General features: G+C 35.2%; 1 protein-coding gene and 1 pseudogene across 2 annotated transcripts in view; one reads left to right on the plus strand and one right to left on the minus strand.

Moving 5' to 3' along the window:
• SOS1 (SOS Ras/Rac guanine nucleotide exchange factor 1) overlaps positions 1-27495 on the minus strand; it is a 143127-nt gene that overhangs the window by 33580 nt on the left and 82052 nt on the right. For both annotated transcript variants that reach the window (XM_021697319.1, XM_044919136.1), the window contains exons 7-10: positions 22076-22186; positions 21900-21998; positions 7224-7351; positions 5761-6416 (exon numbers count right to left, since the gene is read on the minus strand). In XM_021697319.1, the coding sequence (XP_021552994.1) occupies positions 5761-6416; positions 7224-7351; positions 21900-21998; positions 22076-22186 (994 nt within the window). The remainder of the gene's footprint in view (positions 1-5760; positions 6417-7223; positions 7352-21899; positions 21999-22075; positions 22187-27495) is intronic.
• LOC110587430 lies at positions 15351-15655 on the plus strand (annotated as a pseudogene).

The following is a 27495-nucleotide window of genomic DNA, read 5'->3' on the forward strand; positions in this document are numbered from 1 at the left end:
TGAGCCGAAGGCAGTCGCTTAACCAACTGAGCCACCCAGGCGCCCCAGATTACCTAATTTTGTAAGAAAACAAAGCACTAGCTACTTACATCCCTCAGGCAATGGTAAAGGCTGAGTGTTACCCTGGCCCTGCTGGTTGTGGGGCAGCAGTTATCTACCTGTATCATAAAATGATGTTTCAGAGACAGATGGAAGGCAAACACGTAAAAATACAAAAGCCAGGTCGCTTTGGTTTTAGAACATAAGCATGAATACTTGTGGAAAACACAAAAATTGGCTATTTTGAGAGTCCCTTTCTCTTTCTCTTTATCACTTGCTTGTGGATGTAAATTCCACAAACCTCTTTCTCGAACATAACCCCACGGGAATTTCAGTATGAGCAATGATAAAAGCTTCCCTGTGGTTTTTCTTCATTATTATTTCTACCAGATTCTCAAATCCCTGCACAAAGATTTCCACCAAGCTTACTAGCTGCTCTGCTTCCTTCCCTCCATACAAACAGCTGCCAACTCTCCTATCAAATCCCTGGTCCAGGTTATTTCGAACAGGAGCTGCAGTGACTTTTTTCTGCTGCGTTGTCTCCTTCACTTGAAAACTGTTCTTTGATAATACTTCTCTGCACAGTTCTTCAAAATCTTAGGAACTCAAAATATACCTAGGTTAATGTTCAGAAGACAGCATGCTAACTTTGAGGTGATAATTCAATCTTTTTTTCTTAGGTACCTATTTTGATTGACACTTGACATTTTATTTGGCAAGGTCAATGAAAATTCATGAAATATTTGTTACATGGAGTTATTTATGTCAAGAATGCCCCTCCCCCACTCCCATAGTGAACCACTGTTAATCAGGATGTCTGTTCATGTGATAATTCTCCCTTTAATACAGCCATTTAAAAAGCCACAAGAAACAATAAGCTTCTCAACAAGGATTTATAAACAATCACTCTTGAATTCCTTAAAAAAGGAAACAGACGCTATGCTGACGCACAAACACTTAAAAAAATTATCAGAGAGTTTAAAAATAGAACAGCACTGCCCTATAGATCAAAAATTGTTCAAAAGATTTTTTTTAAAGTTAAGACACACAAACTGAATTTATAGAGGCCACAAACTCAAAAGAAAGCTAATGCAGGTTTCTGAGGATTTTCTGAGGGCGTAAAATAGCAACAAATACTTTAAAGAAAACTATCAACCGGCTAACATTTTTTTCAATACCATTTTCTAGAAAAGAGTTCACCACACATGGGAAACACCTTTTTCCCACACTTCAATATGAAAAGCTTGTATTTGCATAATATCAGTTCTGAATTTTCCCTGCCTCAAGGACACCTCATTTCTCTAAAATAAGACTATCAAACCAGACACACCATTACCAAACATTTCTTTACTCATGTTGTTTTAAGTCTCAATAATTAATTTGTACTTTATTTCCTTCCTGTAACTCTGAAACAGAAGTAAAATTCCTCTCTCATCTCTTCTTCTTTACATATATTGCTTTGTGGTCCTCTTAAGGTAGGTAAGGAAAGTCTCTTCATATTCTTGCCAGATTCAGAATGACCTGACTAGATACTGTCCCCTCTCCAGCATTTGAAATGGATGCCAAAGTTCTGATGCAGTTAGCAAATTAGTCTATGTCCAGAAATACTGGATCTGAGAGACAAGCTATAAATCAGATTCCACATAAGACCCTGTTGCAATCTTTTTTTCTTTTTAAGTGACAGTTAATTATTTTCTAATTTACCTAAATTTAACTTTTTCTCCCAGAAAGCTTTCCTTTACAAACACCACCAGTAGACTGGGTTTTGTTAAAATTTAAAATTATGATGCCCAATATCTAACTGTATACTAAAATCTATGCATTAAAATGGAAGTTTATCTATTATTACCTATTTCAATAAGAGAAAAAAATTACTCTGCTTAAATCTTCATAGTAAACCTGTGTTTGCCCAATAAGAAACAAGCCATTTATATTACTGGCAATTCAAACCAACCAGGAAATTCTCTTTATTTTTATTATTTGATACACATAATAAAAAATATATTTTAATAATTAAAAAAAATTTGCCTTACATGAGTCACTGTAACATGGTGAAAAGTACAGTCTATTAAGAATCAAGAAACCTAAGTTTTAGTCTTCATTCTGCAATTAATTGGTATGATTTCTGGAAAATCATATAACTTGCAGGGGCCTTGGGTTTTTGTGTATTAGTTGAGGGATTGGTCCTGTGTCTAACACTGCAAATCTATAGCTGTTTCAAAATTATTGTTAAAAACACCTGAGGGATCAAGTTGGCTAAAGCCACAGTGAAGTCTGAATTAAGTAAGGTTAAACCAGTTTTTCTTCTGTTTTTATGACAATTTCTGAACAATCCATAACCTAAAAAAATGTAAGTGGTGCTTAGTGGATATTAAATTTTCTCATATATTACAGCCAATGTCTTCTATTATAATTCTGTACAACACAATAAAAATGTGCAAGTTATATTTTAGCCTTTATTTCAGCCCATTTTGCACTGAATGTTCTCCAATAAAAATATCTATCAACCAACTGAACCGCTCCCCCCACTACTGCAAAAAGAACAGACCAATAATTCTAAAAATAAATGGCAACTTGATCTGTTATTATTGTAGTAAGGACTCAAAGTACATTTGAGCTGGAAGAGACCTTAAAAAATAATTGCTTTCATGTTTTACGAGTTCATAGATGATCTATTAAAAACACATTCCATATTGCCAGTAACACGTTCAGTGACAGACCTTACAGAAGAGCCCAAATAAACTAGTAATTAATACTAATTTGTAGGTATTGTGAACCACAACTCATGACAGCTGCTTGTGTATTCCAGTTACACCAGTAATATACCTTAATGACCTATGTTAAAATATTCAATTAAGCTTCAAAAGAAGATAGAAAAGAAAAATGTAAAAAAAAACTTGGCCACAACATTTCTAAAACTGGCATTTTATTCCTCAAGAAATTAATTAAAGGAATTTTTGAAAAACTTTTATTTTTTAAAAAAGTAAAACAATCTTGTCAATTTAAATATGAATATACTTAACTTTGCAAAGTCCTATAAATCTAGAAATTTCAGTGTTTTATACTAACTAGAAGTAAAACCATTTAAAATGCCATTCTATTCAAAAGCTAAAAGTTTATATAAGTAAGAGCAACTATCAAAAGTAATAAGACATCATGGCAAAAGTACTATTCTACAGACTAGGCTAGCATCGTGTACATTAAGGAGAAAAACTCCAGAGACTCCATAAAAACTCTCAGCTATGCTTGTTCAAGTTTTGTTTTAAAGTGTCCTCATTGAAAAAATAAAAAGCACAGTTCCCAGAAAATATTTAATTGTAGTTCTGCAACTGCTTACTAATAAGTTAGTTCTGTGAAATGCAGCAAGCAGTTTAAAAAAAAACCTTTATCATCAACAATCAAGTTTTACAGAAACAATTATATTAAAAAATTTGGAATCTGAAAATGCTTTCCAAGTCCAATACTACTGACGTGTGATAGTAAACACTAGTGAGTCTTCTTTAGCACTTTCCACTTACACTGCTCTATAGGAAAAAAACCCCCCAAAAACAGTAAAACTTTTGTCTTATGTAGATAAAAATCCAAGGATTAATTTTACTCTAAACAGTCTTAAGAACTCAAAACAAAGGTATTTAATTTAAAAGGATGAACGGTTTAGAATGCTTATGCTAAAGAAATCAGTGAATCTTCTAAGACCCTTAAAAATCAGAATAATGTGGCAAGAAGAGCAATCTGAGCTTGTATAAATACCTTAAAAATTCTTTAAAAAGCAAAGAAATAAGCATTTTGCAACCACAAATTTCGAGGAATTTAATGAACATTTTTGTAGTTGTATTCTAGATCTTAAAGAGTATACAGAAGTTGATGAAGATCACAAAATAGGTTGGTCATATTAATTGCTGATAATTGTACCTCTCAAAAAGTTTTATATATAAAAAAGATACCAGAATAATCTATTTCTTTTTCATGTAAAATCCTAGGCAGCTTATTTAACTTTCCTGTGCTTTGTTTTTTCATTTTTGAGTCAGTAAAATGAATACACTGACTGCAGAAGTTTCTAGGTGAAAAATCAACAGTAAAATTGGAATCCCAGACTAGTCTTCTTACACTATCTTCAACATGTTTCAGCTACTGCCTGCTACTACCAAATGGAATCTCTTTAGAGAACCCAAACTGCTTTTAATAGCCTACAGAAAACACTAATATTTTACTGTGGAAAAGGCTAGCAAAAGAACTACCAATTAGAGGCCAAATAAAAATTAAAAACAAAACAAAACCCTGGCTTATTTATTCCAGAGACATGTGGAGATAATGAAACATTATATTCATAAAGGTGCTTTGATATCACTGATAAAAATATTCTAACTTGATTTTACTTTTTTGCAAAGAGGACCTGATAGTTTCCAGGCCATTTAAGTAGTTCTGACTGGACATGTAACAAATCAAACAGATCAACATTATCAAATGCTATTCATCTTTCTTACAGTGGATTAGTTAATGGGTATCTTTAAAAGTTTAATTTAACTGGTGTCAGAACAGCTTCCAGAGAGAACTGAGAACCTATTTAGAGGACTTTAAAAAAATGAAAAAACAAAACAAACAAAAAAATCGACCTCCCTCAGAAACACACGTCTAGAAATAGGAATATATTTAAGCAAGAAGTTTGGGATGGAGGTTAACTTTCACGTTCAACTACTTAAGAACAGCATTTATGTTATAAGAGTTACGTTTGAGTTTATATGTCTTTGTAATAAAAATTCTTTGAAAGTAAGTTTACATTTAGATTTACAAAGAGTTTTCACATGTTGTAGTTCATCTATTCTTTCCAATAACATTCTAAGGTTGCTGTTGCGATATTGATTTTTGAGATGGAAACTGAGATTCTGGGACCTTAAGGAACTGTGATAGAGTGGGGTGTAAATCCAGATTTGGTGCTCTTTCCACTATACCATACGCTACAGTATTGCCCAATTTCCAAGCTTTCTATTGTGTAGAGAAGTTGAAGGTTGAGGAACATTGGATTATCATGGGTTACTTTACGAGAAGAAATAAAATTACTTTAAAAAAAGAATCATTATGTTTGTTCCTTAACTCTCAAACATTACATTTGATTCGGCCTCTACCGATCTTCCTAAGTAGTCTGGACACGTTTGTCTCTAAAAACTGCCCTGCTAAGGTAAAATTGTTTTTTTAAATGACATTGGTTGTAAAATGCAAACAAATACTGAAAACTTTAATGACTTTCAGGATTGCTAAACTTAATTAAGTTTTAGGAATAGAAATTAAGAAAAAACAATGCTGTGCATATTTGTACTACCAGCACAATTTTGGTGATGAACGTATACCAAAATTTTTACTGACTTTATAATCTCAGTAATGGAAGGAGAAGAAAGAAAAAAGAAGAGGTAAAGGTTGTTAGACCCTAATGATGATGATTTACCACTACTTTTAGTTTTGTTTCTGCCACTAATTGGGTAAATTTAGCCAAGTGATTTTATTTTCTCATTTGTAATTCTGGTTGTAAAGTTAAAAATAATATGTAAATGTGGTAGAAAAAGTATAAATGGCAGTATTTTTAGGCAAAGGAAAATGAACTCGGAATAATGCGGAGGATCTTTTGTTGTTAGTTTGCTTTCTATTTTAGGCACAATGACCTGTGCAGCAAAGAAAATCAGCTGGAAGCAGGAAAATAAAAGTGACAGGCAACTTTTTATTTCTTACCTGCGTACATATGGTACGTGAGCCTCTCTATAAGTTTAATAACAGTTCCCGCTTTGATAATTGGAATTCCAGCCTTGGGCTGCATGTTTTCTTCAAATATTATATTCTCTTCAGAGTCAGGCTCTGCAAATCTATAAACATCAGCACTAGGGAGCCTCATCTGCTCCTCCTTCTCTTCCTGCAGCATCGTCACATCAAGCATCCTTTCCAGTGTACTCCGGTATTGTAAAGATATCAATGCTGCCATCCAATTGTTTTTCTCTTCAGCTGACTTGGCAGAAAATATAACACTGTTTTCATCTTTTAAAATTATTTCAAAAGCATGCTTGTACTCACTGGTGTCATCTTTGTCATTAATTTGTACCTTTCGCATGAAAAACTTTTCTTTAAGACGATATTCTGCATTGCTAGCACCAGGAAGTCTTGGCTGCCCATGATTTGATTTACAGCAAATCATTAAGCCATCAAAGAGAAATATGTGTCTCTCATGTTTGGCTCCTACACGTGTAAGAGTTCCTTCCATTATAAATTCATTGCAACACTGTCCAATGTCCTTTCCCTCCCAACCATCAATATTCTTTTGAATCTCGTTCATTTTCTTGATTGCTAGTTGTTTCCCCTTCATTTGCTGACTATAAAACCGACATGCAGATTCACTGGGATAAAGTAAAAAAAACATTATTAGTGCACAGATGACAGACAATCTAGAATTCATGTAAATAAAGGACAATGTAAAAGTACATTTTAAAAAGTTGCACTGAGAAGGTTCTCACTAATTCTCCAAATATATTAGTGTTACAATACTGTACCATTTTAGGAACTACAGCAACATAGTAGAGACTTTTTTTAGTGCTCTAAAAAGAACAATGACTATTGACAAAATTCTACTCTATAAATTTAGCTATGGAATGATTATTTCTACCTTGGCTACTAAATATTTAGAATGACAAATATTAAAAAGTAGCCAATATAGGGAAAAAATAATTTAAAAGACTTAAAAAATTATTTAGAAATGTTTAAGTGGACAAGACCTAAAGCTAACAAACATGCACATATTATAATTAAGAAAGTGGAAGCAATGTTATCTGAATTAATACCTCAAGTTACATAATCCCTAAAAAAAAGGACACTACGAATTTTACTTTGACAGAACGATGATGTTGACATAAATCTACTCAAGACATTTTTCTCTGTCTCTCCTTTAGCTTACCAGTTGACTCTCAGGAGGTCTTGTCTGGGAGTATGCAAGGAAAATGCACAAATATGAAAGGTTTTTCAAACAATAACAAATTCTCTTGGCTTTGATGTCACTTCCTCTGAAAGACCAAGCTTGTCACTAAAACTATTTTCTTCATTGTTTACGTGAGGAGGGAACTGGGATCCCTGAATTTATATTTATAAATTCACCCTGAATTTATATTCAGGGTGAAAGGGAGGATTATTAAAAAGGTAAAAATATTCACCTCAGTCTTCGTTTTGCAAGACTTTTAGAACATATTTTTTCCATACCACTCTGAACATTAAGCAAAGCTGTTATTGCTTGTTTCAAACATTCCTTGTCTTCTTGATCTTCACTCTTTTCTTCTAACTGCTGCAAAGTCAAAATGACAAAGCTGAACCCGCAGGACAGTTTTGGACAAAAAGAATAAGCAGCTCATTTTATTCAAGAATGAAAATAACAGTGATTCAACTCTTTCTGCCACAATAAAATTTTTAGATGTGTCATAAAATATATTCTTTTAAAAAAGCATTTTCTTCTTTATGTACTACTTTCTGTATCAACATGCAACCAAGTTTTCCACATTAAAAAAAAAAAAGAGCAGAAGCAGTGTTAAAGATGTCACACCTTGTGACAGGCAGTAATGTGCAGTTTCTCAGATGCATATGACTGAAAAGAAATGAGGGACATAAATTATCTTCTTAACCAGCAGAGGATTTTGCACAGCAGGAAGCACACAGATGAGATTTTTTTCTCAAGCATGGAACTTGGTCTTAGGTTTCTGATTCCAACACTACCATTGTAACAACAGGATGATTAGGAAGATAAATACACAGGGAAGGATGCAATATAGTGGAGAGGAACTTGAAGACACAAAACCTAGGACCAAATTTTGCTTCTACTTCTGTGTGACTATGGGGCAGATTATCTGACTTCTGAGTTTCACTTTTCCCAACTGTCAAATGAGGCCTGTAAAATGCCTGCCCTGCCTACTGAATGGGGTTCTTATTAAAAATCAAAGTACTTTGTAAATGGTGATATACAGTATAAGTCTAAGTTGTTTTCTGCATAGTTCTACTACAGAATTAACATTAGTATCATGAACTTTGTCAGTATTCACATGACAAGATTTTGAGTAAAACTAGAAGTGTACATATTAGCGAAACTCAAGCACATTTTCTGTCAGTGGCAAATATACTATATATGCTAGACAGAAAGTCTGTACTTAATAAGGATTGAGTCATCAATAACTACGAATTGTCAATACAACAGGTGGCTATAATTCAAGCAAGCAATTAACTGAGGTATGAGTTATAACAAATGACAAGAATTCAGTCAACTTCTCAACCTGTTTCTGGCTGCCAAAGAGAAAGAGTTAAGAAATAACATTTATCAGTAGTTTTCATGCAACATTTAAGAACACTTCCTCTCTGTCATAAAGGAAAAGCCATGAGAAATAAAACCATAAAATATTCAAAGTAATTTGTAAAGGTTTACTTTTCTTTTTTTTTTTTTTTTAAAGATTTTATTTATTTATTTGAGAGAGAGAGAGAATGAGAGAGAGCACATGAGAGGGGGGAGGGTCAGAGGGAGAAGCAGACTCCCTGCCGAGCAGGGAGCCCGATGCGGGACTCGATCCCGGGACTCCAGGATCATGACCTGAGCCGAAGGCAGTCGCTTAACCAACTGAGCCACCCAGGCGCCCCAAGGTTTACTTTTCAATGAGCATAATTATTCATTATTACTTTAAGGATTTTATGTTCTTAAGAGATACTCCTTAAAGATCAACAACACATTCCTTTCCATTTCAACTGATAAAGATCAGTTATACACACATACACGGACTGATGACTTGTGAAAAGTAAACGTATTTCTTACTCAAAGCCTAAACCATTTTATAAAAATAATTTACTTAATCTGCACTTTTTAGTCTCAATTGTGTTGTTTCATGATAATCCCCCAGAAAAAAAAGGAGAAAAATGTTTTTTTCCCAAAGGATAAAAAAACTTTTATATATATCAAAAAGTACTTAGATATCATTTACTCATAGTATTGCTCTTCAGTATGGCCAGCTAGATTAAAGGAAGTCAATAGCCAAGTGTTCATAAAAGAAAGCTATTATGTTTTTACTTAATGGATATTACTAGTAGGCTGAAGGCTGGACTTTGGGCATGCTCTCAAAATACTCTCTATCCCTATCACTCTAAAACTACCTCTCACATGGCAGAATTTTGGGGGACTAAATGTTACCATTAACCTTACTGAGTTTGGCTTCCAAAGCAGCAATCTCACACTGAAAGCAATGTTCATTAAGAAAGGGCAAAATTAGGGGTGCCTGGTTGGCTCAGTCGTTAAGCGTCTGCCTTTGGCTCAGGTCATGATCCCAGAGTCCTGGGATGGAGCCCCGCATTGGGCTCCCTGCTCTGCGGGAAGCCTGCTTCTCCCTCTCTCAGTCCCCCTGCTTGTGTTCCTTCTCTTGCTGTCTCTCTGTCAAATAAATAAATAAAATCTTAAAAAAAAAAAAAAAGGACAAAGTTGTATGGGGTGTAACAAAAGCACCACTAAAGAGAACTATTGCACTGAGTTGTTTCAGAATGTAATCACTCAAATATTCGACTCAATAGGATACAAAGTAATTTTTTAGTCTTAAGAGCTGGCACAAAGAGGTAGCAGAATACTGGGTCCCTCATATTCTACCCTTTTATTTTTTATATTATTAATTCAGGCAAACATACCGTAAGTCATACAAAAACACAGTTTTAGCACACATAAAAAGAGCATGAAAGTAACAAATCCGTTTAGACATGCATTTGATTTTCTATTTTAAAAATGTTTCAAGCTTCTGGGTCATTTATCTACTATTTAACTATAGCATTTCACATACAGAATATACCAGTATCTCAAAAATATTGTTAATACATTTTAAAACCACAAACCCAAAGTCTATGTCAAACCCATAAGACTTTACTAATGAAGTAATTTTTAAATGCAATTTTTACCTTCATAGCATTACCCAAACATCTAAAATAAATTTCAATGTAATAAATGACCTTTCTTATAAGCATTTTTGCTTAACATGGCTGATTTAAACTGGGCATTGGTACAGAATAACTGAAGCTAACTACCATCAAAGGGGTGGCTTATTCTTGCTACAGAAACAAAGCAGTGGCAAAGAGTTCAACTGATTCACATAGAATGGCTTCCTTTTGTTTAAAAAAACACAAAACCTTTGAATTCATGTTTTTATTTCTAGAAATTAATTTTCCAACATGAGATTATATAAAATGAAGGAACTGTCATATACTTGATGGCGAAGGCAGGCATGACCCACGATTTCTGAACCTCAGTTCAAGAACCTTTTCAATACACTACCTAAAAAACTGATATGACTTTGAAATACCTATTAAGAAAATATTCACCAAGTAAAAACTATTCCATTCAAATAGGTAAATTGCAATGCACAGGATGATAAAATATACAATCAAGAAATATATAATTGTCTAAGGTTTGGGACATAAAGATTTATCTTTATCTTAAATATTGTGTATATATAAAAAGCTTATCACAGAATGGGAAAACACAAGCAAAGATGGGGATTGTATTTTGACTGTGGAATGGTTACCTGTATACTCTTTGATGAGATGCTAAGAACAGATTGCAAAGTGGAAAATACACGGTCAAATGGTAAATTTAATTTACTAGTCCTGTAAACCAATGTATGGAATATTATCCAAATTATTCCAGAAACCAACGAATTAAGCCAACTGCTCCTGACTCTTTGCTATCTCATAATTCACACATCCCATTAAGGCTGAGCATAAGAAATGCAATAACCCTCAACTATTCTTTTATAGTAGCAGCACAACTAAAAAGTATGGGTGAAAAAGATGAAATTCATAACTAAAATGAGATTTAGAGATTGTCTGCAGACTTCAATTACTCATACTACTCATTAAGTTAGAAAGTACATTTCATAATCAGTTCCTTTCCCCTCAAAAGTTATTTTATGAGTAGTGATTTCATATATGCAGATAATTTTCTTAAAATACACAAAATTTCAACCAGTAAGTGATGTCAATGATATTAACAAAATTTGATCTTCTTTTACTTAATCAGCCTAAACCCTCATTTCCCTCCAAGGGAAATAGAATAAACAGTATAAATTTGTAGTATAAACAGTATAAATTTATAGTATTAGTATAGTTCTTCCATAATTATAATTTATATAATATCTGTATTAAATTAGCCAGTGTATTACATTAGCCAATATAAAAATGAAATCTTAAAGTGTAAATTATAACATGACTTATAATTCACTGTTAGGAAATAAAAGCAAAATTCTCAAAGCTTTTTGAGGAAAGTCACAAGTTTTATTGAGATAATTAAGTGTGGTCCTTTGTATATTTTTAGAAACTATTTAGAATATTGATAGCTGAATGGAAAAAAACTCAAAAGGGCAGATCAACAGGGGAAAGCCCATCAAGTTCCATTCGGAATGAAATTAGCAAATATTCGTCCTTCACTGTTGCCCCTCCTACTGCTGTAAACACCATAGCCATAACAAATACTGCAGAAAAGCTATAAAAATGCAAGAATTTCCAGTAACGGTAGTGAAGTGAAGAAGTCTTGAGAGCCCTCCCACAGATAACAATTATATAATCTGGACAAAATGTAAAAATAACTATTTGTCGGCACTGGAAAACATCTAAAAGAAAGCATAAGCCAGCAGCAGCAATTACTCTTGAAAAGCTACAACTCGCAGGTGTATACACTTGTGAGATTCAGGCTTTCCCCAAACTCTCATGGCAATACAGTGGGGAAGAATGAGAGGAAAAGAGCCTCTATGGGCTAGAGATAAAAGAGCACAGTTTAAGAGGAAATTTAAGGGGGAAATCTGGAAATGAATGAACTGCTAACGGGCTGAAACCCAAAATCTGAAAATAAACTCTCTCCAGGTACCTGGCTGATTGCTAAACCCTTACATGCATGGAAAGACCCCGAGGAAGCCTGGCAAAAAATCAGGCAGAGACCAAAGAGGAATCTATTCTTGAAAGACAGAACTCTAATGGATGAGTTCTGAGGCTTTTTAAGAACTGAGTTTATTCCCCAAATGTACACAGCTCAGGTAGCAGAAAGCTGAAGCCTTACTGGTTTCAGGTGCCAGGGGGTAAAGCTTAAAGCTGACAGGGTAGCTGGAAATTAAGGGGGAAATCTCTGGGCATAAGGGAACCACAGAGACTGTGCCCCCAAATCTGAACACAATCTCTGCCCAAACACTTGTCTGACTGCCAAATCATACATGTGTAGGGGAGACCCAAGAGAATCAGCTAAAAAAGTAGCATATGGAAATCCTAGAAAGTGAACAGAGATATCGGTTGCTTCACAATATAGAAGAGACAAATTTGCAGCTGAGTCCAGGAAAGTTAACTGCCTAGTAAAGCAAAAACACAATAATCCAAAAACAAGAACCCCAACAATCCTCAACACAATAGAATCCAGAATTGTTAACGAGCAAACAACAGGAAAATGTAACCCATGTTCAGGGGGAGAAAAGTCAGTTAATAGAAAATGACTCCAAGTGGGCCCAGATGTTGAATTTAAGAAAGGCTTCAAAGTGGCTTTTATGATCATGTTCAAAGAATTAAATGAAAACATGGTCTTACTGAGTGGACAGACAGGGAGCCTGTGGAAACTGTAAAACAAAATCCAAACGGAAGTTCTAGATAATAACTAATAGTTCTACTGACAAATTAATAAAAATTACTAATTTGAAGAACAAGGAAGGATAAAATTTAAGAAAAATGAACAGTCTCATAGATCTGTGGGACAACACAAAGTAGTTCAACATACATTAACTGGAGTTCCAGGAGAGGACATGAAATAAAAATGGCAGAAAATGCAAGCATAATGGAAAAGCAAGTTAAAATCTGAAGTGTGGAAAGGAGTTTGAAACTTTAAACAGGAATATCAACCCTAAAAAGTGTTAGATGTTAACACTCATTTACGAAAATAAAATACCTTTTAAAACCATTTCTCTGTTTTTATCAGAGAAAAAATTACCAAAATAATAAATGCACCCCACAGTTTAGTTGATTTAAAATTTAAAATTAGAGTAATACAATAGTCAGCTTTATTATTACAATGGCTACTGAATTACACTATCCTATGCTTAACTTCAGACATTTAACGTCTGCAGTCAGATATAATACCATTTAGCTCATTGGTTTGAGTTCATGGTTTCTGGATAAGAATTTCCAAATTTAGAAATCTAGTTCAAGGGAATGGAAGCTAGACAGACCTCTGTTGGACTTATTTTTATGACAGAAGCTATGTTTTCTAAACCTTCTCTTATTGCTGGTATTAAGTCATCAGCTCATGGGCAGAATAAAAAATGGTCTGAAGCATATAGCAGTTAAACCAGACACAGAACATGAAAAAAAAAAGATAAAAATGATCTAGAGTACATGTTTGATATTGTCCAGCTCCCAAACTGGAAAAGCAGCAAACCAAAGCCATTAACAAATGTATACAAGATGTTTGTAGTGCAGATTTCTTTTTCTTTTTTTTTTTTAAGATTTTATTTATTTTGAGAGAGAGAACATGTGCACACAGTGGGGGGGGGTGGGCAGAGGGAGAGGGAGAAGCAGGCTCCCTACTGAGCAGGGAGCCCAATGTGGGGCTTGATCCCAGGACCCTGGAATCATGTCCTGAGCCAAAGGCAGAAACTTAACCATCTGAGCCACCCAGGCACCCCTTGTTTAGCATTTTTTTTTTTTAAAGACTATTTTGGGAGGATAAAATCTTTTAATTTTAACATTTCTCAATTTTTTATCCTAAATTTTCCACTCATTGTACCATTCAGTTCTAAGTTTTTATCTATAATCCTTTTCCACAATTCCTGTACTTAAACATTTGCAGCTACAATTTTTGTAGTATTTGCGATTTTAAGGGGAAAAAGGGCCAATCTTCAAATCAGTGTGCTATGCAAAAAATCTAAGAATATTAGAAAATTTAATGTTAAATTTTGGTTTTTTTAATTTCTTTTTAAATATTTTATTTTAATTTCTACACCCAACACGGGGCTCAAATTTATAATCCCAAGATCAAGAGTCACATGCTCCACCAACTGAGCCAGCCAGGCAACCAAATGTTAATTTTTTTTTTTAAGATTTTATTTATTTATTTGAAAGAGAGAGAGAGAATGAGAGAGAGACAGCACATGAGAAGGGGGAGGGTCAGAGGGAGAAGCAGACTCCCTGCCGAGCAGGGAGCCTGATGCGGAATTCGATCCAGGGACTCCAGGATCATGACCTGAGCCGAAGGCAGTTGATTAACCAAATGAGCCACCCAGGTGCCCCAAAATGTTAAATTTTAACATATAGCAAGAGTCTAACCATCTGAGTCTTCAGATTAAAGTTGTTAGTGTTCTTATTTTCTAAAATAAAGCTTGTGATCAAGATAAACACTGCAATATTATAATGAAATAACATCAACTACAATACTTACTATTCTGTTGCTCCTCAATTTAATCTTACTTAAAAACACATGGTTGTAATGATCTGTTAAAATTAAACTCAGACATGTTTTCTCTCAATTATTTTGCTAATCTTGTACTTTTTAATACCAATAAAACCTAAGAAAGGTATAGAGATTTTAAGTGTTAAATATTCTATTTTTTCATTTAAGACAAAGCATACATGATAACCCCAAACCCAATTATATACACTTAGTCTTATTCAGATGATTAAGTTAGTAGTTTTGTATTCGTGTCCGTTTTTACCTGCCTATAGTCCATCCTGCCAAAAGTCCGTTGGCTTTTCACTAGATTTTTATGACTAAAATGAAATTTTAAAATCTAAGATCAGAATGAAATGATACTTAAATTGGCTTAATATAAAACTATATATATGGGTTTAAGAAAGTCATTATATACTGGAAAATCAGAAAACCAAAAATGAATATAATTCTATAGCATACCAAAAACGAATTGTAATGGGTTGAACTGTGTTCAAGTCCTAACCTCTGGTACCTGCAAATGTTATCTTATTTGAAAATTGGGTCTTTGCAGATATAATCAAGTTGAGATGAGGTCATATTGGATTAGGGTGGGCCTTACACCTGTTGACTTAGCACCTTTGTAAGACAGAGGACAAGGCGGGGCGCCTGGGTGGCTCAGTCGTTAGGCGTCTGCCTTCGGCTCAGGTCGTGATCCCAGGGTCCTGGGATTGAGCCCCACATCGGGCTCCCTGCTCAGTGGGAAGCCTGCTTCTCCCTCTCCCACTCCCCCTTCTTGTGTTCCCTCTCTCGCTGTGTCTCTCTCTTTCAAATAAATAAATAAAGTCTTTTTAGCCCAGACCTAGTTTGCGGCAACATGGCTAAACACACCAAGAAGGTCGGAATCATGGGTAAATAGGGGACCCGTTATGGTGCCTCCCTCAGGAAAATGGTGAAGAAGATTGAAATAAGCCAGCACGCCAAGTACACTTGCTCCTTCTGTGGCAAAACCAAGATGAAAAGATGAGCTGTGGGGATCTGGCATTGTGGCTCTTGCATGAAAACCGTCGCTGGTGGCGCCTGGACCTACAACACCACTTCTGCCATCACAGTAAGTCAGCCATCAGAAGACTGAAGGAATTCAAAGACCAGCAGAAGCTCCACCATTTGAAACATTGCTAGCCTATAATAAATGGGTTAATTTATGTAACAAAGAGGGAGAGAGAGAGAGAGAGAGGAGACTTGGATGCAGAGATAAGAGAAGAATGTGAAGCTGTGAGGAAAGCCACGTGAAGATGGAGGCAAGGAATGAAGTGATGGCACTGACAAGCCAAGAGCTACCAAGGATTGCTAGGATCCACCAGAAGCTAAGAGGCAGGATTCTGCTCTAAAGTCTTGAGAGGGAGTATGGTTCTGCTGACACCCTAATTTTGGACTTCTAGTCTCCAGAGCTGTGCTATTGTTTTTAAGCCACGCAGTCTGTGGTGCTCTGCTCTGGAAGCCCTAGGAAATGAATACACTAATGTACATATAACAGTATAGATCTGAACCCAATTTTTTTAAATTGAGGGAAACTTACTTTTCCTTAGATTATATGGTCAACATATTTACATAGTCCCAAGTAACAACTATAAATTTGTTTAATAAAGCAAATTAAACTTCACATTGAAAAAAGAGTATTATTTTTCAGTTTTAGTAGTATTCAAGTCTTACACTTACTTAATTATTTAGCTAAAGTTTAAAGAATTCTAAGTCTCCAGGGCACCTGGGTGGTTCAGTCCATTAAGCATCTGAATGTTGATTTTGTCTCAGGTCATGATCTTGGGGTCATGGAATTGAGCCCTGTGTCAGGCTCTGTGATCAGCGGGGAGTTGCTGGAGATTCTCTCCTTCTTCTTCTTCTTTTTAAAAGATTTATTTATTTATTTTAGAGCGAGCGAGCATAAGCAAGCACAGGGAGGGGGAGAGGGAGAGAGGGAGAGGGTGAGAGAGAGAGTGACAGAGTGAGAGAAACTTTAGCAGACTCCGTCCCGAGCATGGAGTCCTAAGAGGGGTTTGATCTCAACACCTTGATATCATGACCTGAGCCAAAACCAAGAGTCGGATGCTTAACCAACTGTGCCACCCAGGGGTCCCAGATTCTCTCCTCCTTCTACTCCCCCCTGCTCGTGTGCTCATTCTCTAACAAATAAATAAATCTTATTAAAAAATTCTAAGTTTCCAAAATTAGTGTAATTACATACAATTTACAATTAAGCTTCTTTTAAAATATAAGACATTTATAGGAATTCTAAGGAAAACTTACTTATTTTTGTTTTATTTTTGCCATTAATTTTTTTTTTAAAGGTTTTATTTATTTGACAGAGAGAAAAACAGCCAGACAGGGAAAACAAGCAGGGGGAGTGGGAGAGGGAGTGGGAGAAGCAGGCTTCCCGCGGAGCAGGGAGCCCGATGCGGGGCTTGATCCCAGGACTCTGGGATCATGACCTGAGCCGAAGGCAGATGCTTAACGACTGAGCCACCCAGGCGCCCTGTCATTAATTTTTTTAACAAGCATTTATTGTCTAAGTGCCAGACACTACTAGGCATGAGAATTCAAAGCTACTCAGGGCTCACATCCATTATGTGGGGAGCACGGCCTAAAACAAGGTAGACAATAAAAATGGGACAAGTTCTATGAGGAAGTAAAAGAGAGGGAACATGGTAAAAGGATCAGCCTAAGGAACCAAGGGAAACTTGACGGAGAAACCAAGATTTGAACAAACTCTTTGACAAGTAGGAATTTCTCAGATGAAAAGGGAAGGCAGAAATAGAAGAGAAATTCCAGGGAAATTAGAACAAAAGGAAAGTGGAATCCTGAACAGGTTTGATATATCCAGGGCTGCTAAAAATTGAGATGAGCTGGAAAGAGGGTAAAGAATTTAGACTTTCCGTCGAAGTCAATAGGGAACCAACCACACTTTTTAAAACTGAAAAAACCGGGCGCCTGGGTGGCTCAGTTGGTTAAGCGACTGCCTTCAGCTCAGGTCATGATCCTGGAGTCCCGGGATCGCGTCCCGCATCGGGCTCCCTGCTCGGCGGGGAGTCTGCTTCTCCCTCTGACCCTCCTCCCTCTCATGCTCTCTGTCTCTCATTCTCTCTCTCTCAAATAAAATAAATAAAATCTTTAAAAAAAAAATAAAATAAAACTGAAAGTTTCATGAGGCCATACAGGAAGCCACTACAGTAGTCCTAGCAAGATACGCTGGGGGGCCTGGACCAAGGCAGTGTTAGTGAAATGTAGAGAACAAAGTAACTTCCAGAAATTCTTATGGTTTAAAGATATACTTATTTATTTGAAAGAGAGAGAGACAGCACACACACAGGGGTGGGTTAGGGGCAAAGGGAGAGGGAGAGAGAATCCCAAACAGACTCCATGCTGAGTGTAGAGCCTCACACCAGGCCAATGTCATGACCCTGAGATCACGATCTGAACCAAAACCAAGAGTCGGATGCTTAACCGACTGCGCCACCCAGGTGCCCCAGAAATGTATTGTTTTAAAATGGTTTTATCAAAACCAAAAACAAAAAACGTACTAGAACTGATAAATGAATTCAGTAAGGTCTCAGGATACACAATTAATATACAGAAATCTGTTACATTTTTATATGCTAATAATGAAGTAGCAGAAAGAGAATTTAAGAAAACAATCCAATTTACAATTGCACCAAAAATAATAAAGTACCTAGAAATAAATTTAACCAAGTAGGTGAAAGACCTCTACTCCAAAAACTGTGAAACACTGATGACAGAAACTCAGATGACACAAACTAATGGAAAGATATTCCATGCTCATGGATCAGAAAATCAGTATTGTTAAAATGTCCACACTACCCAAAGCAATCTACAGATTTAACATAATCCCTATCAAAACACTAACATTTTTCATGGAACTAGAACAAATAATACTAAAACTTGTATGGAACCACACAAGACCCCAAATAGCCAAAGCAATCTTGAGACAGAAGAACAAAGCTGGATGTATCAGAACCCTAGATTTCAAAATACATTATAAAGTTGTAGTAATCCAAACAGTACAGCACTGGCAAAAAAACAGACATATAGGTCAAAAGAACTGAATAGAGAGCCCAGAAATAAAACTTTATATGGTCAATTAATCTATAACAAAGAAAGCAAGAATATGCAGCGGGTAAAAGACAGTCTCTTCAACAAATGGTGCTGGGAAAACTGGACAGCTACATACAAAAGAATGAAACTGGACCACGTTCTTGCACCATACACAAAAATAAACTCAAAATGGATGAAAGACCTAAATGTGAGACCTGAAACCATAAAACTCCTAGAAGAAAACAGGTATTCATTTCTTTGATATCGGCTATAGAAACATTTTTTCAGATATGTCTCTTCAGGCAGGGGAAACAAGCAAAATTAAACTTTGGGTCTATACCAAAATAAAAAGCTTTTGCACAGTGAAGGAAGCAATCAACAAAAGTAAGAAGGCAACCTATTGAATGGGAGACGATATTTGCAAATGATATATCCAGTAAGGGGTTACTATCCAAAATATATTAAAAAACTTATACAACTCAATGCCAAACCCACAAGTAATCCAATTAGAAAATGGGCAGAGGACCTGAACAGACATTTTTCCAAAGAAGACATACAGATGCCCAACAGAGCACATGAAAAGATGATCAACATCACTGATCAAATCAAAACTACAATGAGGTATCACCTTCCACTTATCAAAATGGCTAAAATAAAAAATACAAGAAATAACAAGTGTTGGTAAGGATGTGGAGAAAAAGGAACCCTCATGCACTGTTGGTGGGAATGTAAACTGGTACAGCCACTACAGAGAACAGTATGGAGGTTCCTTGAAAAATTAAAAATGTGATCCTGTAATTCTGCTACTGGATATTTACCCAAGAAATACAAAAACACTAATTTGAAAAGATATATGCACCCCTATGTTTACTGCAGCATTATTTACAATAGCCAAATCATGGAAGCAGCCCAAGCGTCCACTGATAGATGAATAAAGAAGATGCAGTGTATATATACAATGGAATTATTATTCAGGTACAAAAAAGAATGAGATTTTGCCATTTGCAACAATATGGATGGACCTACAGTGTAATGCTGGATGAAATAAGTCACTGACAGAAAGACAAATACCACATGATTTCACTCATACGTGGAATTTAAGAAACAAATGAACAACAAAGAAAAAAAGAGGACAAACAAACAAAGAAACAAACAAAAAGACTTAAATACAGAGAACAAATTGATGGTTGCCAGAGGTAGGTAGGTGAGGATCCCCTGAAGTAGTTAAAGGGGATTCTTGATGAGCACTGAGGAATGTATAGAATCACTGAATCATTATCCTGAAACCAATACAAAACTGTGTGTTAACATAAAACAAAAATATAAAAGGGTTTCATGGTCTAATTAATTTGGGAAGCCCTAGAAAACAATTAGATTGCTTTATTGCACAATTTTATGAAGTCTTTAATATTCTAATGTACTTTGAAAATTTCTAGGAGTATATAATTAAGGATGTAGTCTTCCTCCAATATATCTAACCACTGCATATCCCCCCCTCACCAACTTTTTATTGAGAGTATCTCATGGGACTAGCATCTCAAAGAATATTCTTTGAAAATACTGCTCACTGAAAATATTTAATTAAGCAACATACCAACAAATAGAAATTGAAAAATAAGTACAAATAATACCTTAGTACTGAGGGAATGCAGATTAAAAAGGAGGGATCACAGTCTGTGGGATTAATTAGGCAAGGTTTCCCACTCAATATACTGCTAATTCTGCAATGGAACTTTAGGCAGTAAGATGAACTAGGGATACATATGCTTAAACCAGTAGAAATCTTTTAAATTGCTGAATGATGTTTTAAAATAAAAACTCTACTACCACAACTTACAATTTTAAAAATTTTAATTGCCTGTATTGGGGGGGGTAAATAATTTTCTATATTATTAAGCTGATTAGATTTTACAGCCTTTTCAAGCTTCATCAAAGCTTCTTGTTCTTTCTTAGAAATTAATAACTGCTTCTAGGTTTCATTTGGCCTTTAATGCTTCAGAATGTCATTACTGTCTCAGGTTAAAATCCCATTATCAAATAAACTATTATGAACAAGGATTCTATATAACAAACTTGTTTGCAAATATCCTGTTAGGACTATGGTTTGTCATAATAAATTCTTTGTAAAGAATGGTTTTGTATAACAAATGCTTCTTCTTGATTATCCTCTTAAAATAATCATTCAATATTACCAAAGACCTTAAATGGTATGCTGTTTTCAGTCTAGAATGGAGAGCTAAGAGCTCTGTAATTCTGCTTGGTGATTAAATCCTTTAACTCCCTTGGTCTTTCTCCAGTTCAAACATTCCTACTTGAGAAATCTAACTAAGGTCCAAATTCCTACAATGTAAAAAGATGGGACTTCGTTCACTGATTCATTATAGAGAGCCCATTTCAGCATGTACTCCTGCAAACTGTAAATATAATTTCTGCTAATAAATTCTCTGTAACAAAATCATGATATTAAATAGAATTTTTCTTTAATGAAGCAAACATTCTTTTAAAAGTTAAAGAAATAATAGTATTAACCCATGTCTTATTTTGTCTCTATGGGGCTAGTTCATTAAGAGTAAACAGAGTATGTTTATTATTTCATTCCTTATTTTAAATTTTTGAAAAAAAAATTGATGTTTTCTTAGGACATATTATCCATAAGCCAAAGGAGACATCATTAGATATATACATAAGAAGTTTAAAAGTAAATCACTTTGAGCTACACCAATGAATTATAACTTATACAGACTAAGGGTCCCTTTTTCCTTAAGTGTGAAAAAGGAAAAGGGGGAAAAAAATCAAAATCCTTTCCTTTCAGTGTTTCTTAAATTGAATATTTTGAACTGTGCTCAAATAAGAAATTTTTACTGGGATTATACATAGTTTACTATTTCTAAAGTAATGTTAAGCAGTTTTATAGAGACAGTTACAAACTTGAGCAATGAAAATTAGGTGATTAATATTCTCCATTTCTTTGGCATTCTCTCTACATTGGGTCCCTTATCTAAGTCCCTGAATCAATCTGCTGAGGTCCCCAAATGGAGACATGGATGCGTAAGTCCAAGGTTGTTTCCAAACAACTGGCCCTGTAAGCAAAAAGGGCACAAGATAAAAATATCTGATGACTGCTTTAAAATTCACTATTAAAACTAGAGAAAATATGCCACTCTTTTGCAGATTCATTTACATTTTATTCTTAACTAGAAAAAGCAATTAGATATAGACCAATGTTCATGGGTGCTCACATAATAATTCACAAATAAATTGATAAAAAAAATTGCATCACATTTGAATGTTTTATAAATAGCAGTAAGAGTTTTCTTACCTTCAAAAGTTCAAAGTAATGTAGACAGTGGTAAACAGGGGCTAGAAGTAGCCTGGGTAAAACATACTGAACAGCTTCTTTGAAACCTTCGCCTATTGACTAAAAAACAAAGTAATTAATTTTTTTTTAAGTTTACTTTTCAGACATCATATATCTTGTTTTAAAAATTACTATACCTGTAAATAGAGTGCCGCTCCAGGCTTTGATAACTGACTAAGGAAGCGATCATGAAAACCAGGCCGTAAAATATCTCGAGCATATGATTCATATGGATCAAATGCCAGTTCCTTAGAAAATAAAAAGGTAAAACATAATCTTTCTCCAAGTTAAAATATAAATAACTTACCACCAGAAATACAGAAAGATTAAATTATAGGTACATCTAAGCTAGCACAATTATGTACCTCTTTTAAAGCCTCCCAACAAAATTACAGGGCTATTATTTATGATTTTAATAGGATAAGTTTAATATTCTCCAGTAAGAGAGTAAGTAAATCAGTTTCTTTCTGACGAATAATGGCATCCTTATATGTTATGACACCTCTCCTCAAAGGATTCTAGTACAGGATTATCAACAAAAGTGGTCGTAACGGGGCGCCTGGGTGGCTCAGTCGTTAAGCGTCTGCCTTCGGCTCAGGTCATGATCCCAGAGTCCTGGGATCGAGCCCCACATCAGGCTCCCTGCTCAGTGGGAAGCCTGCTTCTCCCTCTCCCACTCCCTCTGCTTGTGTTCCCTCTCTCACTGTGTCTCTCTCTGTCAAATAAATAAATAAAATCTTTAAAAAAAAAAAAAAGTGGTCGTAAGAATGGCAAGACTTTTGGTTCTGGAAAACAAAGTTTAGCCGGAACAACAATGAATACAGACATCAACAACGAGGTTAAGTATAAACCTTTAGAATATGGGTGCCCAACATTTATTTTCTCATGGTTATTTCTTAGTGGTAGACTTTTACTTTCGCATTCTTTAAGCCGGAGGTAACAGTTTATATTATCTAAAATTCATTGTTACAGTTTTCACAAGCAATTAAACAAGAGTTTAATCCAAATTGCCAAAAATTCTATTATCATCAATCATTAATAAACTAAACAATTTTCATGGTTAGGTCTAAAAGAGTACAATCTATTGGTTTTGATGATTCCTGAGGAAAAAGAGAACAGTTGTCTTGATTGTAGCAGGAGCCATCCTCTGCCCTATTCCTGGTTTAAAAAACAAAAAAACAGGAAAGTTGTACTCTAGATTCTAGCAAGAGCTCATTCTAGGATGGGGAATTCTAGAAAGAGGAAGAGGACATCTAGTGGAGGAGTACGGAAGGAAGAGGGACTGACAGCACAAATGATGTTTATGTTCATTACCCTTAATGTTGTTTCTTAGATTTTTTTTTTTAAGGAAAGACTGAATAATAAAAATACAAGATCAGAAATCAGAAGACCTGAATCTTTGTGAAATATAATATAGCATATAAAGTTCTAAGTCATCCTGAATTCCTTAACTGGCTCCTGATTCATTTCCCAATTTCAACTCCTTCAACTACTTTCCCAACTAAAAATTTCTATGGTAATATAACACTGGAAATTGCAGTCCACTGTAGATTTTACAAGAATGGATAGTAAGGTTTCAACAACAGTAACAGAAAGGAGTCAGGTATGAACAGAGTAGATGGGAAAGAGGAATAAAAATGTGATTTGATGCTTTTATCGTGGGTCTCTTGAACTCTAGAAATCATCTTGTACAGCAGATGTTTGCCCTCCCCCTCTTTCAATAAACTCTAATTTACTACAGAATTTTTAGGACAACTATATATATATAAAATAAAGGCATACAGCAAAGTGGCTTAAGAGCATAACTTTAGAGTCACAGAGACCCAGATTCCAATTCTGATCGTGTGAGCTTTGATAAACTAAGCCAGTTTCTTCATTGGAAAACGAATACCTAATTTCAAGGGGGTTGTTTTGGGAATTAAACAAGACATCATATGCAAAATGCTTACAAAATGCTTACTATGCATGCACATAGGAAGCACTGAATAAACAGTCCCCAGTGTTATCATTCTAAATAGCTAATTCCAAAAAAACCTAACTACTAACTAGGAATCCAACCTCTCATCACAGTTTTATTCTTCAGAATAAATTTGTAGAATTGCAAGCACTTCTAAGAATCTTTGTATAAGTTAACCGATTTTATGGTTAGTTTACTGATTAAATACTTAGAAGATTCACAAAAAAAATTATCAATATATTGTGTATTAATGATTAAAAATATAAAGTATTCTAAACACACAGAAAAATAGAGAACAACCTAACATAACTATATTCACCATGTAGCTCAAAATAGTTCAACATCTTATAATACTTGTTCCAGCTTTAAAAAAAAAAAATAATATCATGGTAATTGATCCTCCTGAGCTCCCTTTCACAAGCTTATCTCCTCCCTTACTGATCCCCAAAGGAAATCACTGTCCTGAATTTGAATTTTATCATTCCCATGTATGTTTTTATATAATTACATATGTATCAAGAAATAAGGCAATTCTTTTGCAATTTGCACTTTACATTCAAAGTTGTGTCCCAGATTTATCCATTTGGATTAATGTGGTTTCTTCCATTCATTAATTCTAAACTCTGTAACATTCTATTGTATAAATATGTATTTTTTGAGATAATTTAGATTCACATGCAGTTACAAGAAGTAACATAGAAAGATCCTGTGTGCACACTGTCAGTTTCCCATCACAGTAACATTTTGCAACAGTACAATATAGCGCAATATCACAATCTGGCCATTGACACTGACGTAGTAAAGTATGCAACATTTCTATCACCACAGGGATCTCTCTTACTGCCTTTTTGTAAGAAAGGTTTTTAAGGTTTTATTTTTTTTAAGTAATCTCTACACCCAATCTGGGGCTCAAACTCACAACCCGCGATCAAATCACACGCTCCACTGACTAAGCCAGTCAGGTGCCCCTCCTCCTGTTGCCCTTTTAGAATCACATCTCACTCCCTCCTATTAGCACCCAAATCTAAATTATGTATTTTTTCGTTTGTAGCTCATGCTTTGGGTGTCAGATATATCTAAGAATCCTTTGCTGAAGCCAAGGTTGTGAAGACTTAGCCATGCTTTCTTCCAAGTTTTATAATTTTAGCTCTAATATTAGATCCATTTTATGTTTGTATATGGTATGAGGCAAAAAGTTCAAATTCATTCTTTCATGTTTCTCATAACTTTATAGTGTCTTTTTGTAAAAAGAATTTTTAAAATTTTAATCTTTTTATGGTTTGCACTCTCTGTTCTTTGAGAAACCCTTTCTATCTCAAAGTCATAAACATATTCTCCTAAATTCGCTTCTGAATTTTTCAAGTTTGCTTTTCATTTTTAGATTTTTAATCTGCTGATAACTTGGCTTTGAAGTGAGCTAAGGATGGAATTTTTTCTTTCCACATGGATAACCAGTTTTGACCCAGCATCATTTTTTAATTCGTTTGTTCTTTCTCTACTGGTTAATAATGCAATCTCGGTCACAGATCATGTGTGTACATATATTTTTTTCAGGGCACTCTATTCTGTTGCACTGTTTATACCTACACCAATGCTACACTCTTTATTTACTGTGGCTACATAATAAATTTTAAAATTTAACAAAACAAATCTTCATAACTGGTTCTTCCTCAAAATTTTAATTTTTGTCCCTTCATTCTTCCACATGAGTTTTAGGCCTAGTTTGCTATGCACTGGATTTAGAGATTATCTGGGAGACAGCTAGTATCATTATACTACTGAGTCTTTCCATACATGAACATAATATGTATTTCTACTTATTCAGATCTTCTTTATGAATCTAATTATTTTACGATTTTCTTAACTGGTCTAGAGTATTTACTGGGCTTATTTCTGAGTATCTTATAGTTTTGTTTCTATAGTGGAGTATTTTTCCTTTAATGTCATGTATTCAATGGGTGATAACTGAGCATAGTAATGCTATCAATTTTTATGCTAATCTTTTATGTGGCAACTATACTGAACTTGCCTAATAGTTCTAATACTATATAAATCTTGGGTTTGCCATGTTTTCATGTTTTTGAACTTCCTACAAATGGAATTACATAGTATTTTGAATGTCCTTTTTTTTTTTAAAAAAAGATTTTATTTATTTATTTGACAGAGAGAGACATAGCGAGAGAGGGAACACAAGCAGGGGGATTGGGAGAGGGAGAAGCAGGCTTCCCCGCGGAGCAGGGAGCCCGATGTGGGGCTCGATCCCAGGGTCCTGGGATCACGACCTGAGCCGAAGGCAGACGCTTAACGACTGAGCCAGCCAGGCGCCCCCCCCCTTTTTTTTTTTTTAAAGATTTTATTTATTTATTTGAGAGAGAATGAGAGAGAGCCCATGAGAGGGGGGGAGGGTCAGAGGGAGAAGCAGACTCCCCGCCGAGCAGGGAGCCCGATGCGGGACTCGATCCAGGGACTCCAGCATCATGACCTGAGCCAAAAGCAGTCGCTTAACCAACTGAGCCACCCAGGTGCCCTTGAATGTCCTTATACGGTTCACCATATATTGCCCTTTAAAAAAAATTTTTTTTAAAGATTTTATTTATTTATTTGACAGAGAGAGATACAGCAAGAGAGGGAACACAAGCAGGGGGAGTGGGAGAGGGAGAAGCAGGCTTCCCGCGGAGCAGGGAGCCCGATGCGGGGCTCGATCCCAGGACCCCGGGATCATGACCTGAGCTGAAGGCAGACGCTTAACGACTGAGCCACCGAGGTGCCCCTGTTGCCCTTTTTTTAAAATTGGTAGTTCATTTTTTTTTAATTGCCATATAGCATTTCACTGTGTGAATATGTGACAAATTATCCATCATGAATAAACCTGCTATGAACATTCTTAAACATGTTTTTTGGTAAACACAGGCACTCATTTTTGTTTGGTATATGCCCAAGAGTGAAACTGCTGGATCATTGGGTACAGTGTATGCTTAATTTTAGTAGATAAGCCAAACATTTTACTGAAGGGGCTGTACCAATTTATATCCCATCCACCATCAACGTAGAGCTCCAACTGTTCAATGGTTTTAAATTGCATTTCCTTGATGAATAAATGATGTTGAACACCTTTTCTTTTTTCAGGAAATACCTGCTTAGGTCTTTTGTCTATTTTCTAAAAAAAAACAAGCTGTCTTTAAGTTACTGATTTTACATACTCTAGATAGGAGTCCTTCATTGGCTATAGATGCTACAAATATTGTCCCGCCATCTACAGCTTGCCTTTGCACTCTCTTAATTTTGGTTATTGATACAGATGTTTATTTTTAATGAAGTCCAGTTTATCAATCTTTTCATGGTTTTAGTGTCTTGTTTAAAGAAAGCTTTGCTTATTCTAAGGTCATGAAGATCTCTTACATTTGCTTCTGAAAACTTTATTATCTTAAAGTTTGAACTCACTCTTGAATAAAAGTTTAATTGGGCAGAAAGTTCTATTTTAGCTTAGTACTTGAAGCTACCACTCAACTGTTAGCCTCTCTTGTTAAAGAGAAGCATTCTGTCATTCTAATTGTAGTTCCTTTTCAAGTACTACTCTCTTCTCTCTCACAGCTTTTAAGA

Source organism: Neomonachus schauinslandi, chromosome 10, assembly GCF_002201575.2.
Source record: "Neomonachus schauinslandi chromosome 10, ASM220157v2, whole genome shotgun sequence".
Taxonomy (NCBI): domain Eukaryota; kingdom Metazoa; phylum Chordata; class Mammalia; order Carnivora; family Phocidae; genus Neomonachus; species Neomonachus schauinslandi.